Raw genomic sequence first — 19,109 nt, forward strand, 5'->3', positions numbered from 1 at the left:
CACAGCCCAAAGAGCAGACGACAGTGTTGTCCGTTTAGTCCCGTTTTAGTTTTTTGGACAAAGACGTTTCTCCAAAAGCCAATGGGGAGGTCCCGGTGGCGTGTCTTTGAGCGAGGAACAGGACAGGGAAAGTGACTGGCCTCGAACCAGGGTTGTGTGGTTATACAGAATACATTGGCATCTGTATGTTGCTTGGCAGTACTGTGGGCATTTTTTAATTTTTCTTCCAACTTTATGAGAGGGACAGACAAGCGCACAACAGTACAACATGCTTGTGTTGATCCGTTAGACTGAATTCTTGTGTTACAGTAATTGCAGCAACAGGCACTCCCGGTGCCGACCCGATTCAATCAAAAGGATCAACCGGTCTTTACGATCTTTAATAACATTATAGATGAATGTACTCAACATCTAGGATGCTTCTATGAACGATTCTCTTGTTCCAAGAGAAAGGTCAAGGGGCCTTTTGATCTTGGTTCTGCCAAATGGACTAGACTAGTTGATTCAGTAGTTTAATTCTGCTCACAAAGAAGTTGCTTGTTGGAGTTAATGTAATGAAAGGGTTATTTAACTGAAGTACTGTAACAATTCCAGAGCTTTAGTGGCTAGATAGATGACTGTGGTTTATACACAGACTCCTACCGAACTGGGTGACAACCGGTCAGGAACACATCCACAGAATGTGTGATTTTATTATTCTAGTGGTTGCCGTGGTCTGATGATCCTTGAACTATTCGTCACATTATCCCACAAGCACAAAGGGTGGCGGTGGTGTCCCACAAGCATGAAAAGTGTATGAGCCGCAGTGAAGGACGCAGTGGTTGAAAGAATGGGGAACTCAAATCGATCCTATTTGCATACCCTCAAAAAGATTGATATCATAAAACAAACAGAGTTTCCATGGTCAGTGATCCTGTTATGTAAAGTAAGTTCAGCGGGTTGAAAGGTCCCATGAGCCTGATGGAGGGGAAAGGAACTGGTTGGAATAACGTGTTCCTTCCAACCAGGGAAAATCCCCCCTGTCAGGTGTAAATGGGCAACTTGGACACTCGGGCATGAAGGAAGCATGAGTTCAAGTCCGTTGCTCTCCCCATGTCCCCCATATATGGGGACTAGGTTGGCGGAGGGTGTGTAGAGCCCAGGATCACATTAGATAATTGACACAGGGGTGAAAAATGGGTTACAAAAATCGTGGGATAAAAATTATAAGAAAAGAACGGTCCCATGGGTAAAAGGTAAATGTACTGAATTTAGCTGGTTTCCTAAATATCTACACCAAAAAAAGGCATTAATTGGACCGACAACTTGGAGAGAAGAGCTGAGGTCCCAGACAGAATAACAGGGAAATGCAGAGAACAAACACTTGACAGAATCAAAGGGGCAGCAAGTGTATTTTCTTTAGTTAATAAGTTAAATAGCTCTATATTCCGATAGTAATCATTGCTAGAGTGTTGTCAAGATTCCATTCAATCAGGAGAGAGAACTCATACAAAATAGAGTGTAAACAAGTGAAATTGTAAGTTGGAACTGGAACAGTATGAACTGTAGCAATGTAGAATGATACGTTCTCCCGATTGGATGAATTTGGCAACCAACCGGAAACTGTATTTCGTGTCCTCCTAAGTCTACACTTATGATGAATTGTACATGGTGTGCACTGGGCCCTATTGTAAACAAGTGTAATAGTGTATGGTGTCGTCCACAGTTATTGTGATTAGTTGATTTGTGCTTGAAATGTACTGTAATTCTCCAATCTGTTAATAAATTCATCAATCAATCTATAGCATGATTACTATCCAATATACTCAGTGTACAGCTTTACCATTTCAACAACACATGTTATTTTAACCAAAGAATATCACTTACCCTAAATTTAAAAGGTACAGAACAGAAGAGAAAACTTGTATACAGTATGTTCATTGTATAAAACAACAATAATTGTACCTTGACGGTTTTCTTTTTGTGTCCCTCATCGTCGTCCGCCTCTTCATGTTCCTGAGCCCCCTGGGTTAGATTGGTGTAGTTGGCCAGTTTATTGAGGAGAGATGAGACCATAGGGTTGCTGTCCATCTCCTCCTGTGAAGTTGGAAATAAATACCTTTTAGCAGTGTCCAAAACAGTTCAGAAAGGGTCACCACTTATATTTAATAAAGTATTATTTTTTAAGAAAGGATATAATTATCCTTATGCTCGGCCGCCAACTTTACATTTTGCCAATGGAGGGAATGAAAAACAAACTCCACTTCCAACATTGGATTCCACAAAAATCTTAATTCACTGGATATTCATGAATCAAAGGATGTTAGAATAGCACGGCTGGATCAAATTTGTTCCGACTGGCACAAATAGAACCACAGTGCCCGAAGAAGTGACTTTATTCTTGGATGCTATGCTGAACGCCAGTGACCACGGAGGGACAAGGGCAGCCAAATGGCACGGACAAGTACGGGGAGATGGTTAATTTGAATGTACTTTAACAAACTGTCGGGCATATATTCTTCTTTGATCAAATCAATACTCGGTTATAAAAAGACTGGCCACAAAAAGTGCCGTCACTTGAGAGCTATCGCCACTGCACCACAATAAAGATGGGACACCCAGGGCCCGGGTCGGCCTAGCGGTCCGGGCATCTTGGCTACTAATCCAGCCTGACAGTGTGTCGCCGGGGTTCGACTCCAGATCCCGACAACCTTTGCTGTATGTCACTCCCCCCCCCCCCCCCCAATATCCTGTCAGCTTACTGTAGCCCTAAGAATATCTTAAACCCCCACACACACACAAGTTGTTTAAATATATACATTATTTTATACATGCTTTTGTATAAATATTTTGCAAAATGTGAGTGAAGTGCTATGCCATCTTCAAAATAAATTCTGTATAAGAGATGACTGTATAAGATTGTACCTGGGGGGAAATAATTAACAGCTCATTGTGTTTTTCACCTACCTAATGTGACTGACTGAAGTAATTAATGTATTACTTCAAGGCAAGGTCAAAGACATGATGGAAACACGCCTGGTCTATCATAGCTGGTGATCAGTCATCACACTAAAAATAATGCCTCAGAGATGCTTGAAAGCTTGAGAAGATGAGATATTGATATTCTGACAAATGCACTGCCCCGAGGTGTTGCTGTGGTAAGATATGAGGCTTATCTTTAATGGCCTCATCTTGTCATCTTGTCAAAACAAATGCCATGTTCTGACACGCTTCCAGATCAAAGAAAAGCACTGAGTCGGCTGTAGTACACGTAAATGGCTAAAGAGTGTTACCTCGAAGAGGGCCATGTTCTTGCCATCGTAGTGCAGTGCCATGTCATTATCCGTGTTGTTGATAAAAGGGCTGCTTTCCTTCGTTTTGCCATCGCCTGGAGAAACAGAAAGGGGATGATTTTCTTTAGTGGAAAGTAGAGTAGGAGCTTAACCAGTTAAAATAAAACACAAAACAATATTCAAATGGTTTAATTAGCGTATTAGTAGCACAATTAGGCTAACTACTGTTTATTTACAGGACCATGCATGCACATACATGAACATTTCAACCAATACATAAAAAATATGAAGAATTTCCATCTGTAGTGCCACAAAGAAATATGGACGTCACAGTCCCCTTTGGTGTGTGACCTAGTGCCACATCCAGTGTCTCCCTTCCTGTAGACAGAATCACTACAGTCCATGTAGACACTTATAGACAAAGCAGTGACTTGTCTATAAGTATAGATATTGGGTTAGGGTTATTTGTTTTCTTTTCTAAGACCTTGATGGCTCTCTTGAAAAGTTGTGGCACCAGTTTGTGAAACAATATTGTGTGCTGTGTGTGTGTGTGTGTGTGTGTGTGTGTGTGTGTGTGTGTGGTTTCACTATTGCTGAACCTGTGCATCTCACTACTGTATTTTGAGCTTGATCAAGCAAATTCTAAAGCATGATGTACTCTAAAACGTCTATCAATCAGATAAAGCTTTTAGCAAGCCTAGACCTCATTCAAATTATGAACAGAAAGCAAAGCATTCAGGTGAGAATAGAAATTTATTACAGCAAATATTTGCCCGATGTAAAATTAACAATAGGTAACCCCTGGAGATATCTTCCGGTTGTATAAAGGCAAGCCTTTCAGAAGAGTAAGATTATTCCAACACTAGAAAGTGGTTGTCTGCCTTGTCTGCATCACTTTTGCACTGCAGTATCTAATGCTATCCATCCTCCTTTGCCATAAGGACAAAGTACCTGGTATTAGGCAGAATGTGACATTAGCAGGGATGATGTGTTGCACTGGGTGGGCGGGGATAATGATGTTGATGGATTGGAAAAACACCCATCTAATGGCCTTCATCTAATGGCCTTCATCTAATGGCCTTCATCTAATGGCGGCATGCAAGATCACAGTTTGGCCCCGACTGCTCCAGCGGTTTGCGAGATTAGCCACACGCAGGCAGACAGACACATAGCCGGCACAGGTGGCGCTAATCATGTGGTCAATACAGAACTGAATGTAATGACATACTGTATTAGCCAAAATGCTAACCTTGCTGTAAAACACTTGCAACACATTCTAGAACAGGGTTCCCCAAGTGTGGTCTGGGGACCCCTGGTGTCCTTGGGAGGTTACAGGTGTTCCCTGCAAAATGTGTTTACAGTTTACACACGCAAACCCCATTATATTTTTTTGTCTAGTCTCTTATTATGGCGCCTTTCCAAGTGCTCAAAGCGCTTTACAATGGTTCATTCATTCATACATTGGGAGGTGAAGCGGCGAACAGTCGACGCCAGCGTCCTCACTTCCCACATTTACACACCAATGGTGGCAAGCTCACACCGACCAACTCATTGGAGGCAATGTAGGGTTCAGTGTCTTGCCCAAGGACACTTCGACATGTGGACAGGAGGAGCCGGGATTCGAACCGCCGACCCAGGGATCATTGGACGACCTGCTCTACCTCCTGAGCCACAGCCGCCCTCAATAGGGGGTTATGGGGGGTTTCTAGCACAAAACATTTTCAAATGGGTGTCTAGCGGCCAAATACATCTCAATTATGCGGACCCTGGCATGAACATGTTTGAGAACCACTGCTTAGACACAACAGAACAATGTGCTTGTTTGCAAGACAATATCAGGCATGACGTAAACTCAGCCTTGCAAATGTCATGTGACATTTAGACAATTACGAGGTGTTGTGTTCAGCTGGCTCTTTGATGCTGAACAGCCTTTCTAAAGTTAGCAACTATGAGTTATTGATGAGCTATCTGAAGGACAGCACATTTGTTACAGGATTGGAAGAGCATCAAAGGCCTTCACTCGTCATTCATTCATTCACTCACTCACTAGTACAAACTTAATATAAACTTTTTTGCAGTGAATGTCAGTAAAGATAAAGGGGCACAGTCAGCAACTCCTGAGTCCTGCCAAGAGAAGATTATTCCCACGTAGCTATTCTAGTCTCTAATGTCCTGGCTTCTCCCGCCTGGCTAACGAACCGATACTATACGCTACTAGCATGACCACAATAAGAGGCATTAATGTCAATGCAACCACAACAATTTAAAGTTAATTCAAGCAAATGCATCCAGTTGTTCCCACTGGCAGCAGATAATACAGCGATTTCACGGGACAACATGGTTTATCTTCTGAATAAAGTATTTGTGGTCAATTCAATATTAGTTTACTAATTTACCATATAATCATGCATGTATAACTTGAATGTATAACAAGTGTCATAAGTGTTTTTTTTAACATGGCAGGCTCCCATAAGGACATAAGAATCAGGCTATCTATGACACCACAATCCATGTTTATTTGACAGAGCAGATATTTTACCCACTCAGCCATAGATGAGTGGGAAGGTGTAACCGGTTGGACCATCTGCTTGCCTCACGCAACTACATGTGTGTCCCTGAGCAAGACACGTACGGGTAAGCCGTGACAGCTCCCTCCCCCTGTGTGCTCATAAATAGCCACCTGAGCAGCCAGCAGCTGGGTGAAGCTGTAAACAACAATTTCCCCTCCCTCTGGGACCAGAAAACACGTACCCCCTGGAAGTTCTGTCCTCTTGACACAAAGGGACAGTGACAGAAGACATCAAACTCTAAGGAGCCCGGATGGCGCATTGGTATAGTGCCTTGCTCACCACCGCAGAGGTTGTGGGATCGAATCCACCGTGGTGCATCCAGCTTCGTCGAGTCGAGTGTCTATATACAAATAAATCACACCCGTGTGAAGTATAATATATTAAAGTCTAACTCATGTTGCTATGTTACAGACTCTCTTTATTGTTAATAGCATTTAATGTAGCGTTTTTTATGTTTAACTAAAAACAAACATTGAAGCTGTATATAGGAGGGGCTAGCGCCCCTCAACAAACATACTGTAATTGGCCCGTGTTCAGGGGAGGGAAGCCCGGGAGGGGAGGTGTCAGTACTATAACTGTTATTGCACGTATTCCTACATGGGCTGGGGCAGCACCTGTCAGCAGGGAGCCGGGAGGACTCTTCCTGGTGAGGACAGCAGTGAAAGCGACAACACACAACATGTTGTGTTGGGGTGGAATCAATAGAGTGCATATGCGCGTGACATCATCATCAAACCCCGGAAGTTATGCAGGAATGCCTACTGAGTGGCAAAATAAATACTACTTTCTGGCCTTGACAACCCATGCATCCAAACAGAAGAGTTGATTGCATTAAACAACTTTAAACAATGTTAAACTCACATTTGCATGTTGCTTTGCCACTCGATGTGCCATTCACTTTAAGCATGCGCATACCCTCTATTGACATAATGACTAAATTGGGGATAAAAAGGGTATATTATTAGGTATATTAGGGTATATTATTGTGATATGAAGATTGGTTCAAAATCCTTATATTATGTCCTTCAGGAATCAATATGGCCAATAGGGTTAAGGATTTTAACAGAACACATTCATCTTCTACCCCATCAGTCAAAAGGCAATGAATCACTACCCAAAAGACCCGTCTTGACCTCTTTTATACTTCTCTAAGCTCTCCCTACTAAGCAGTGGTTCTCAACCTGTGGGTCGGAAACCCCAGGGGGAACAGAGTAAGATCTAAACGAAATGCCTCAACTCCTACAATTCCACATGCTTGTCATATCAGAATGAGGGGGGGGTTCGCCTGTTCAAATATTCTTTTAGGGGGTCTTAAAAGGACATACAAGAAGATAAACAAATTATCCCCTGACCCCCATACCCACAATGGAACGTCAGACGACCCTCTGCATGTTCTCGACAGGCCACAACAACTCTCACACTGCCGCGCCACACGGCTCGCCGCATCCTCGCGCTCTTTGGAGGGAACATTCTAGAGCCCGACTGAGAACCGCGGTGAGGCCTTTGCACGGGTCCGGCATTCTGCACAGCCTCGCGCTAAGCAAATGTTTTGAATGGGCAGCAGGAGAGCCCAGAGCAAAGTGGTGCTGTCAGATCCACGCGCTGCCTACCAGCCCGGTCTCTCAGTCAAGGTAAACACAATTACCCCACCGTTGGTTCAATTGTGTGACTGTGTGTGTGTGTGTGTGTGTGTGTGTGTGTGTGTGTGTGTGTGTGTGTGTGTGTGTGTGTGTGTGTGTGTGTGTGTGTGTGTGTGTGTTTAAGCCTCTTCGGTAGTGGGTACTGTATTTATGAGCATTGTATGTCTGTCCTGTTTTTTGTTGTGTATTTTTTGTTACTGGCAGAGTTGTGTCACTTATTTTGCCTATTGTCCTGGCCAGTTCACACTTGTAAAAGAGACTTCAGTCTCAATGTGGTTTTTACTGGTTAAATAAAGGTTAAATAAAATAAAATAAAGTGTGACTGTGTGTGTGTGTGTGTGTGTGTGTGTGTGTGTGTGTGTGTGTGTGTGTGTGTGCGTGTGTGTGTGTGTGTTGTGCAGCCACAGCTGAGTGGGTGGAGATATAGTCTATAAATGTTAAGGTTGCTGGTTCAATCCTCAGCTTGCCTAAAGTGTCTGAGCCAGACAGTCAGTCCTGACCTCTCCAGGCATCTGCTGACTGAGCAAAGGAACAGAAACCCCTTGTTTGACTGAACAAAAAAACTTTTTATGGGAGAGAAGGACCACCCCAGTTGGTCACTCAGCAAGAAGAAACTAATGAGTTGCTGCCTCACTTTCCTGGGGATCGGATTCTGATCCAATGACTCAAGCTCACTATTCTTACATTTTCTTCTTTTAGGATACCATCACTACAGTCTAATGTAGCGCCGGTCCCAGCCTCATCTGCCAAGAGAAAAGCCTGCATGGTCACAACCTAAGGCAGAGTGTGCATAAGATGTCAAAGGCCCTTAACCCATTCTAAAAATGTCTTCTACACATCCTGACAGTTTTCTGAAAAAGCTATGTTTCTATGTCAGTCGTTCTTCGATTTTTCAAAAATAGCAGACCTACAAGCTCGTAGCGCGCCACTCGGTGGCGTGCTATGAGCTTGTAGATCTGCTATTTTTCAATAGCTAAAGCATAACGTAATGCTAACACCAAAAGGGGTTCCCGCCCAAAATGGGTTAAAACAAGGCTCCAGACTTCCCAAAACAAACTGGTCAGGCTACTACTTGGCCTCACTCCCCGAACCCACCTCACCCCTGCCCATTTTGACAGGCTGGAATGGCTTAGGGTTGACGACAGAGTACAGCATCTTGCAATGGGTCTGGTACACAAGATTCGCTACACCACCAAGATACCCACGTACCTAGATAGTCTAGATACTTCCTTAATATCAACGAAGTCCACACCCATAACACCAGAGAGAGTTCAACAAACCATGTGCAACCCAGATTCGGCACAAACAAGGGACTAAATAGATTTTGCTCCTATCCCACCAAAATGTGGAGCGCCCTACCAACAGTCATTAAGACATGTTAATCCCTTGACTCCTTCAAAACCGCTCTCAAAGGGCACCTACGGACAACTGCAATTAGAAATTGGCCCCCGTAAAATATGATTTTCTTTCCCCCATTTTACCTCCTTCAATGATGATTTCCTGTTTTTGATTATATAGAAGTGTATATTTGTACTTCTCTAAAGGTTTTGATGAATTGTAAATGGTGAACCCTATTGTAAACAATTGTGATGCTTTCACAGTTAACAGTTTTTTGTATCGAGTTGTGCTAGAAATGTACTGTAATTCTGCAAACTGTTAAAAAATACTTCAATCAATCAAACATGTATTTTCCGACCAATCACAACACTTGTTTAGTTGTTTCATACACGGAGAATGTAAACAGATTTGTAAAGCGTCAACGTCATTTCCTTGAGCGTTGCTTCCGCCAAAATCCCGCCACTTCCGCACTATACAGCGTAGGTCTTGCCCAGCGTGGGTCTAATGTTAAAATGGTGCATTTATCAAAAGCGCTTTACATAGATTGTGCATCATATTCACCCATTCACACACACACATTCATACACCGATGGCGGGAGGGAGGAAACCATGCGAGGAACCAACCTGCACATCGGGAGCTTCGACACCAACTCCAGATCAAACATCTGGCCTCTCTACCCCCTGAGAAACCGCCGCCTCGTGATAACGACGTGTAAGTGAAGTGAGTGAACCCATTTCATTCATCCCCATTCATTTATCAGTGGAGCAACAGAGTGTGATCTCTGGCCTGTTCGGGAGGATTTCATGGGTAACTTTCACTGCTTGATCCAGCTGCAGAGAGGGAGTAAGAGGCTTGCTTGAAGCCCGGCTTGCTTAAGCCCTGTGGTAATCACAGGGGAAAGTCACTATGCCCTTGTATGGGTCGCAGCTCTTTAAAGTACAGTGCAGAGTGGTGCAGCTTATATGCAGAACGCCGCATGTCGACATGGGCCATATGTTTCTGTATGATTGATGATGATGATTATTCTCAGACGGTTTTCTCACTTTGGCCCACATGCATTAGCTAGGCGGGGAAACGACTACTGTACGCTGATCATTATCTTAAATGACTCTGGATAAATCCAACGTGGTTAAATCCTCTTTTAGACCCATGGCGGCGGCGGGCTAAAGCTGGGAGTCCTGCTTCTAATTCAGGCCAGTTGCTGCTTTTTGACTCTCACTCTCTCTGCCGTGTGTGTGTGTGTGTGTGTGTGTGTGTGTGTGTGTGTGTGTGTGTGTGTGTGTTTGGCGAGAAGGATGGATCAGACAACACATATCCATGTGCTAGGTGTTGCAAAAAAGTGACCCGTTAATGGGAGTTCAAAATCACACCCGTGTGAAGTGAATGGTGCAACTCCGTGTGGGGGTCCCCGGTGGGTCCGCGGAAGCTCCAGACCCACAGGAACACGGACAGGGTGCCGGTCCCGTCCGTTACCACCATGACGTGGGGGTCCCTGTGGATCCCCGGAACATCCAGACCCCCAGGAAATATTTCTTTCTATTTCATGCTTGGACACAGCCAGGCAGGCAGGGACAGAGATAGCCGTCTATAGGAGTGGTTGCACCACTCAAAAACAAACAAATTGTCATAAAATACTGTTAATACTGTTTAGTGTAATAGTGTGCAACAAAGAACTAAGATTATACTGTACTAGTGCTGCACGATTCTTGCTCAAAATGAATCTCGATTTTCCTCCACAATAATTAATAATAAAAGAGTAACTAAAATAATAATGTCCAAATAATAATTGGACAGCCAACTAGTGCTGCACGATTCTTCACAAAATGAGAATGCATAGGTGTCTGAATGTAGACCTCGATCTTTTTTCGATTCATTGTGCAGCACTATATATATATACTGCACGTGCAGTGCGTGACTGCAGATGATGAGACCTAGTAGTAGTTGTGTTTGTTTCAGATGATGAGACCTAGTAGTAGTTGTGTTTGTTTCAGATGATGAGACCTAGTAGTAGTTGTGTTTGTTTCAGATGATGAGACCTAGTAGTAGTTGTGTTTGTTTCAGATGATGAGACCTAGTAGTAGTTGTGTTTGTTTCAGATGATGAGACCTAGTAGTAGTTGTGTTTGTTTCAGATGATGAGACCTAGTAGTAGTTGTGTTTGTTTCAGATGATGAGACCTAGTAGTAGTTGTGTTTGTTTCAGATGATGAGACCTAGTAGTAGTTGTGTTTGTTTCAGATGATGAGACCTAGTAGTAGTTGTGTTTGTTTCAGATGATGAGAACTAGTAGTAGTTGTGTTTGTTTCAGATGATGAGACCTAGTAGTAGTTGTGTTTGCACATTCTGAACTAAATAAAAGTGAACGACACAAATGCACTTCTTATGAACCAATATGTTCACGTTCTCCTTTAAGACACACAACTAAATATGGTTAAATGTGTCCAATAGAAATTCAGTGAACTTCAGTTGAACTTTCCTAGACTAATCTGAAGTGTTGATTTAGTGTTAATAACTCTGAGAGTTCGTTTATTTAACCCTTTGTGTGTGTACGAGGTGCCTGGCTGTGCCAAATCGCTGTCAGATACAGAATGCTATACATGCAGGAGCAAACTTTCCATACAGTATAGGATTATTGACATATCCTATTTTACATAATGCAACTCGACATGTGAATTGCCATGCATGCAACCGTACCACACGTACAGGGTAAGCCCTGACAGCTCCCTCCCCCTGTGTGCTCATAAATAGCCACCTGAGCAGCCAGCTGCTGGGTGAAGCTGTAAAAACATGTACAATTGCTGTTATAGCGATTTCCCCTCTGGGACCAGAAAACACACCCAATTCCCCTACTCTTGACACAAAGGGACACAGCGACAGATATTTCCAGATTTCAAACATCAAACTCTAAGGAGCCTGGATGGCGCATTGGTATATAGTGCCTGCTCACCACCACAGAGGTTGTGGGATCGAATCCACCGTGGTGCATGCATGCTTCGTCGAGTCGAGTGTCTATATACAAATAAATCACACCCCCGTGTGAAGTATTACACTTCAAAAGCAGTCGTGCATGTGTGTCTATAATGTTTGACACAACACAATATGGAACAGTCCCGGGAGACACAGTCCCAATTCAGGGATAAGACAGATGTTAGCCTACAGTAAACGTGCACATTACTCCCTAGAGGCATAACGCCTGACCTTTTTTCAAGGTTCATAAAGTGTAACTGAGGACGCAACGATAGCATCCACTAGAACAGTGGTTTCCAAACGGTATGCCAAGGCACACTGCAGGCAGGAATGGATGAACTCTTCATGGTGCCTGGCTGGTACTATGGATGAACTCTTCATGGTGCCTGGCTGGTACTGTGATCCACACGTCACATTTAGCAATAGCCAAATAGGGGTCTGTCCATCTGTGTGTGTGTGTGTCTGATTTTGTTACAGTCCGTTTGTCTGGAGCCAATATCCCAAAACTCTGACTGATCAGCACTTTCATTAAATGTCTTGCACTCCAAGCACAACCCCCCCCCCCACCTAATTGCCCTAATTAGTCACACATGATCAAAGAGATGTCATAGATCAGATGTCATGGGTGACTATACTGCTCATATCTGTATTTACTACTGTACATGTTTGCACTTTGGTGAGATGCGATTCCCCCCCCCCCCCCCCGCTGTTCTGTACTGTACTGTACTGTACTGTACATTGACAAGTTAAATCTCATCTCATCTCTGGCGTTGCAGGCTGGCCATATATTACATCCGAGATCCATGGAGGCACGCCGGGACTCTGAGCTCAAACTATCCGGTCACCTTTTGTTAAACCTTTTTCTTATTAAAAAGCCAACTTAAAAACTCCCTCAATTGGTGTCTTCTTCAACCATTGCTCAGTGCAAAATGCACAGCAGATGTTCTCGTCCGTTGAGAAATGCTGAGGGAGCAAATAAATGCACAGTCACGAGGACCAAATTATGTCAACATTCACACCTGGTCCCAGGTGGGAGTCTGAGTAGAACAAACAGGGAGAAGTGATAAGGCTAAAAGACTCTTACGTTACGTCAGCAGGAATACGACTCGCCTCACTGCTTCAGCGCAAACCTCAGGCTCCACTTAAATGCAACTATAGCAACTGCTCGACTTCTGTGGAAGGTTCATAAAGATGCACACAGTAGGTGTACACACAAAGAGAAGACGTCTGATGCGGTGCAGATGTCTTCTGTTGGAAACATTGAGAGACTTAAACATGGTGGAATAAAGGCAGTGGCGTGCTACAGGGGCATTGCTTTCATTCATTATTATACAGAAATCTGATTCAGGATGGATTTGGCTGCCAGTGTAAATGCAGGGTTTTTTTCCTGGGGTGAGGCTGTAAACTGCCCCATCTCAGAACGTCTGAAGTTGGCTAATGTCGCAACAGATAATACTGTACATGTCAACCCACACACGGAGCTATTATTAGAGCTTAGCCTCATTGGTTTTACAAGGGAAGAGCGCTCACTCCCTACTACAGGTACTTGAAAAGTTAAAACAATGCAACGGTTGTCCCGTGTACACTACACTCACCTGAACGTCTGATCTTAGACTTAAGACTGTCCCGATACCGATACAGTAGTCGGATCGGCCCCTATTTGGTCATATCGGTATCTGCAAATATGCCAGTCTAACCAGCGATCTGACACAGGGGTAAGGGGTTGACACTATAGCAGGTAAATAAAATGTTGGGGCATGTGGAGTTTGCTTTGGTGTTGCCCAAACTGCAAGTGCACATTTGAGTGAGGAGTCTGCTATAAACACAACACAAGATATATAGTTAGATAGCTATAAACATTATTCCCGGTCGGTGGACTTCCAAAATAAGATATTTTTTTAATTTTTAAATATTATTCTCTGGTATCGGTATCGGCAAACACAGAAATTGTGCTATCGGGATCAGATCGGAAACTATAAAAGTGTATCAGGACATCCCTACTCGTCACCATCCCTACTAGTCACCAAACTACTAAAGTCTGGAGAGACTGAACCCGGAGGAACAGTTCCAAATTCAACTAGAAAACCAAATGAACGTCCAACCAAAACACATTCTATTATCCTGATATTTCAATCTCACAAGAATCAAACCTAAAGTACCTCTACCCTGACAAAGAGAAAAAGATTAAACTATACTCTGTACATAGCCAAGTAACAAGTAAGTCAACTAAATTATGTTGTTTTTGTCGTACAACAAAATTGGTCAATCGACAAAGTATACATTTAGTTTTTTGCCTATTAGAAAATAGCAACAGAAATAGAACAGAGATCTGTCTAAGGGCCGATTCATACTCCTATTTTACCACTGTTTCGGTGCTGTAGTGCCGAAATGATTTCGGCTCGTCAGAAATTTTCAGTAGCACCGAAGGGCCGACTTTAGGACAGTAAAAGACCATCCCTGCATCCCGAAAACCTATTTATATTACTGCCAAGTCACTGTTTTATAGCAGTCAAAGTGCATTCGATTTGGGGGCATTGGTTCAACCTACATCATTCAGTAGACAAGTGGCCGGCCATGCAACATGCATGTGAACACAGTGTACAAAGGCAAATGTTTCCTGGCAGCAAATTTCCTCCGGCAATATTGCCATCACCATCAGTCAGCTGAAAGCAGCTTGTTAGATCAATCACTGCCTTCACCTAATGTACTGTGAAATCCACCAAAAACATATGTACCTAATGTACTGTGAAATCCACCCATCAAAACATATGTACTTAGTAAACTTGACCCGAGTTGGCTCTTTACTTGGGACTTTCTTTTTACCCTCTACACCAAATCTCTTTGCTGAAAATATCTGATCTACAACAAGCTCACTGCGTGTCAGAACGTGAGCTTGAAGATGAGCTATTTTCGGCCGATGTTGATGTTCCCCCCAGAATAGGGATGCTAGGGTTCAAGTAAGATAACTGTACAAACTAAGTGAAGGGAGGCAGTATGGTGCATCGAAGCTACTGAACAACGTGGCTGGTTCACTGTTTACAATACAGTAACCAAGGCCCGTCCACCTAGGCTGCTGAGCCAGCCTGGCGGCATGCCGCGGGTTCGACTCCAGATCCCAACAGCCTTTGGCGCGTGTTTTTCCCCACCATTTCCTGTCAGATTACTAGTTTCAACCTATCAATAAAAAGGTAGAAAAAGCCCCCAAAAATATCTTAAAAAAATAAAACAATACAGTAACCAAGGAGATATGCTGCATTCCACGCACTGAAACTAACCCAATAACAACAAGTTTTATGTAATACGATGACTGTTTTACGAGGGGCAGCCAATTAAAAACAAATCGAATCTCACTACCAGAATCAAAGAGGCAACGTCACTGTGTGAGTCAGCTCATCACAGTCTGGGCAGCACTCCACCTGCCTCCACATCGGCCACAGACTCTTCATCAAGTCTATGATTATCCTGCCCTCACTCAATGTCTTCACTTATTGTACAGTTAATATAAAACGCATTATTCAGGCCCATTTTAGCCACCTCTTTTTCCCCATTAGGGCCACTCTACGCAATGTCATCAAATAGCGACGGCCACCTTCCACCCATGGTAACAATTATTTTTCTCCTCTTTTTTTTTCAATACTTGCCCAAGTTAGTTACCATGCTAGTATATTTGTCGATCAAATTAGGGGCAACTAATGGGAGGGAAGGAGAGAGAGGGATAAGATGCGACAATCCATGTGAAATTGGTGATGTATGAATGCAGGTGTACAGTATGTGATGATGTTGAAAACTGCGAGCGTGCATGCGTTTTAAACTTCTGCAGGTGGGGGACTCTCTGTTCTATAGCACACTAGGTGACCGGACGGCCGCTAAAAAGGTTACTTTGTCAGGAAGCGACCAGATATGAAGCAGATCAACATAGTCTCCAAATGCTTGTATGGATTTGATCACCTGACCATGAGCAAGACCTTCCACTAAGTGAAGCCACACATTGTTTTTGGGACTGATACACAGGTGGGGAATTCATTCCGAACTTCCGGAAATTAGACCAGTGCCCAACAGGCGCCCATTTAACTGACATTAATCTTACCAGACATTTCCTCTTACTGTATGTCTCCACCACAAGGTAGGACTGAGCAATATGGACAAAATAAATATCATATTTTTGACCGAATGCCTCAATGTTGATATATTGTGATGATATGATATTTTTGTATTTTGTTTCATCATACATTTTCCAAAGAACGTTGAAAATAGCCAATCTACAAGCTCACAACGCTGCATTGTTGTGACGAGTAACAAGTAGCCCAAACTTACCTTTTGGTCGAGAGGTTTCCACCATGCCTGGGAGCAGGGCAGAGGGGGGGGGGGGGGGGGTTCGTAGTTGTAGATCGGTTATTTTGATAAAAAATGAAAAAAATAAACTGAAAAATTAATTTAAAATCATGTTCGATTTCGTGCCATCGAACGAGGCTTTGTAGCACCACAATATTGCAATATTGCAACTATAAAATCCCATTCAATGTCCAGTCTCGCATCAATACTAGTGTACATCCTCTTACTTATTGCTATCGTCTGTCTGAGACTCAATTATGAAATCGGAGTGACTGAGCCAGCACTACCTGGTACTAATTAATCACCTGGTCCAGTGTGGGTGTGCTAATGTCTAGGACAAGCATCTCCTCACTATGGTAATAAATGGCCAGGCCGTCCTATTTATAACCACTAATCTCTACACTCTGACAACTCTGTAAGCTGGCTTGTGCTTAGAAAGTTAACCTACGGTTCACCATACGAGAGAGAGAGAGAGAGAGAGAGAGAGAGAGAGAGAGTGGGAGAGAGAGAGGGGTGTAGACACTGTAGAGTCAATCAATCAAAAATCACTCCCATCAGACCATGGACTCTCTAGGCCAACAGAACATACAGTAAGAAGGAAAAAAAACTAAATTTAGAAGCTATAGATATTTATGTTGCAGTAGAAGATGTATTTTCATCAGTCCATTCATCAAATTGATTAAAAAATGGATTCAAACTAATTGATTCGAACTGTTCTGGTTGGTTGAGCAGCTATTAAACTTGATTTGATGAATACACAATAAACACTGACACACACAGGCTTACAGAACACTAGACAGTAGACAGGGTTCACTTTACGCAGAGTACAATTTCACCTCCTCCACAGTGAAAGCCAAATTAAACAGATGGCTAACCCGTTCAGGTCAACCTACAGTAGAATACCAAAAATCCCTCTGATAGTTTGAGGTCAGAAAGATAAATATTGGGACTATGTCAAATCCCTGCTTCCGGCAGTTCTCCTACAGTTTCCACTAAAGCCTCATCATGTGTACAGTACGTCGTCATACAACGGCATCACTCAGCAAAAAAAAGGAAAAAAAAATCTGCAAGGTTTCCAGCTCTGATTGGGAGTGAACTGCAGAGAGTGAACAGTTCTTCCAGTTGACAATCCCTTATTTTACGGCGAAGTGACGCGGTCCGGTCGTACCGTTGACTTCAGCCCTAACGAGCAGCCCAAACTTACCCCTTGGTAGAGTCGAGGTTTCCCCCAGTTGCTCCACCATGCCGCCCTGAGCGCCCTCCATGCCTGGGAGCAGGGCAGAGAGGGGGGGTTCCAAGGGGTGGGGGACGCTGGGCAGTAGTAGTCCTGTGAGACCTCAGCTGTCGGCAGGGAGGGGGCGGCCAGTACAATACAAGAAGGAAGGGTCTCCAAATGGAAGCGCCACTGCTAGTCAGCAGGGATGCAAGTCAGCAGGGATGCTGTCCACTCCACACTGAGTGTGTGTGTGTGTGTGTTTGAGGATCAGCTATTTCTGTGACGGTGCGTGGTGTGTGTGCGTGGGTGTGTACATGTACGTGCGTGTGTGTCACAGTGAGGACAGTGTCAGCAGCATCATCAGCCACGCATCACAAAGCACCCTCAGCCCTCCCGTGGCGTGCACACACACACACACTGTAACCCCTCCCACACTGCACTTTCTGAGCTTCTGATCCCGGATGAGTACTGGGTGTAAACACACTCATACAGCGTACGCGTGCACACGCACGCACGCACGCACGCACACGCACACGCACACGCACACACACACACACACACACACACACACACACACACACACACACACACACACACACACACACACACACACACACACACACACACACACACACACACACACACAGAAAGGGGAGGAGCAAAGAAAGCAGTTATAAAGTGGAGGGACACAGCTGTAAGGGGAGAGACAATGGGAGAGATACAGTACTACTGTATGTTGTAGATACCTACATATACTGTACTGTACATGCGTAAGGCATGAAAATAACAGGAACAACAGGAGGCAAAATAAAAAGATAAAGAGAAAAAAAAGAAGCAAACAAACGCTAGTTCATTCACTCTGTACGTTCCCTCTCGTGTGTGTTCCATTCTAGCTGCACACCTGTATGCAGCCAGGCCTTCGCAGGGCATACAGTCAGTATTTTAGGGTCGACAAATTGCTCATTATTTTCACGGGGGGCCTTCGGGAATGCTGTATCAGTGAGCGATCTTTCACCTCCAGGGTCCCATATGTGGACTGAATGCTGTATCAGTGAGCGATCTTTCACCTCCAGGGTCCCATATGTGGACTGAATGCTGTATCAGTGAGCGATCTTTCACCTCCAGGGTCCCATATGTGGACTGAATGCTGTATCAGTGAGCGATCTTTCACCTCCAGGGTCCCATATGTGGACTGAATGCTGTATCAGTGAGCGATCTTTCACCTCCAGGGTCCCATATGTGGACTGAATGCTGTATCAGTGAGCGATCTTTCACCTCCAGGGTCCCATATGTGGACTGAATGCTGTATCAGTGAGCGATCTTTCACCTCCAGGGTCCCATATGTGGACTGAATGCTGTATCAGTGAGCGATCTTTCACCTCCAGGGTCCCATATGTGGACTGAATGCTGTATCAGTGAGCGATCTTTCACCTCCAGGGTCCCATATGTGGACTGAATGCTGTATCAGTGAGCGATCTTTCACCTCCAGGGTCCCATATGTGGACTGAATGCTGTATCAGTGAGCGATCTTTCACCTCCAGGGTCCCATATGTGGACTGAATCCATCACAGAGCCACGGTATGGATGCACAACGTTGGAGTTGTGCATCTAATTCTGCACTGGTTCTCCCAAAGCAGCCAGGGAGGGCGGCTGGCCGGCCAACGTTGAAGCCGCCGAGCCCTACTGGACAAAGCTGGAACTGCGGGCAGGCTTTTTTTTTCTTTGCCCGTGCATGTAGCACTAGTAAACCCTGCACAACTGGGTGTTTAACACGG

At 44.0% G+C, this 19,109-nt stretch overlaps 1 protein-coding gene across 4 annotated transcripts in view; it reads right to left on the minus strand.

The window, feature by feature from the left end:
* The window catches only part of slc12a7b (solute carrier family 12 member 7b), a 96,090-nt gene that overhangs the window by 39,837 nt on the left and 37,144 nt on the right, over window positions 1–19,109 (minus strand). For all 4 annotated transcript variants that reach the window (XM_080793913.1, XM_080793911.1, XM_080793910.1 and 1 more), the window contains exons 2-3: window positions 3,273–3,367; window positions 1,945–2,076 (exon numbers count right to left, since the gene is read on the minus strand). In XM_080793913.1, the coding sequence (XP_080650039.1) occupies window positions 1,945–2,076; window positions 3,273–3,367 (227 nt within the window). The remainder of the gene's footprint in view (window positions 1–1,944; window positions 2,077–3,272; window positions 3,368–19,109) is intronic.

The sequence above is a fragment of the Protomyctophum bolini genome, assembly GCF_963924005.1.
Source record: "Protomyctophum bolini genome assembly, chromosome: 21".
NCBI classification, from domain to species: domain Eukaryota; kingdom Metazoa; phylum Chordata; class Actinopteri; order Myctophiformes; family Myctophidae; genus Protomyctophum; species Protomyctophum bolini.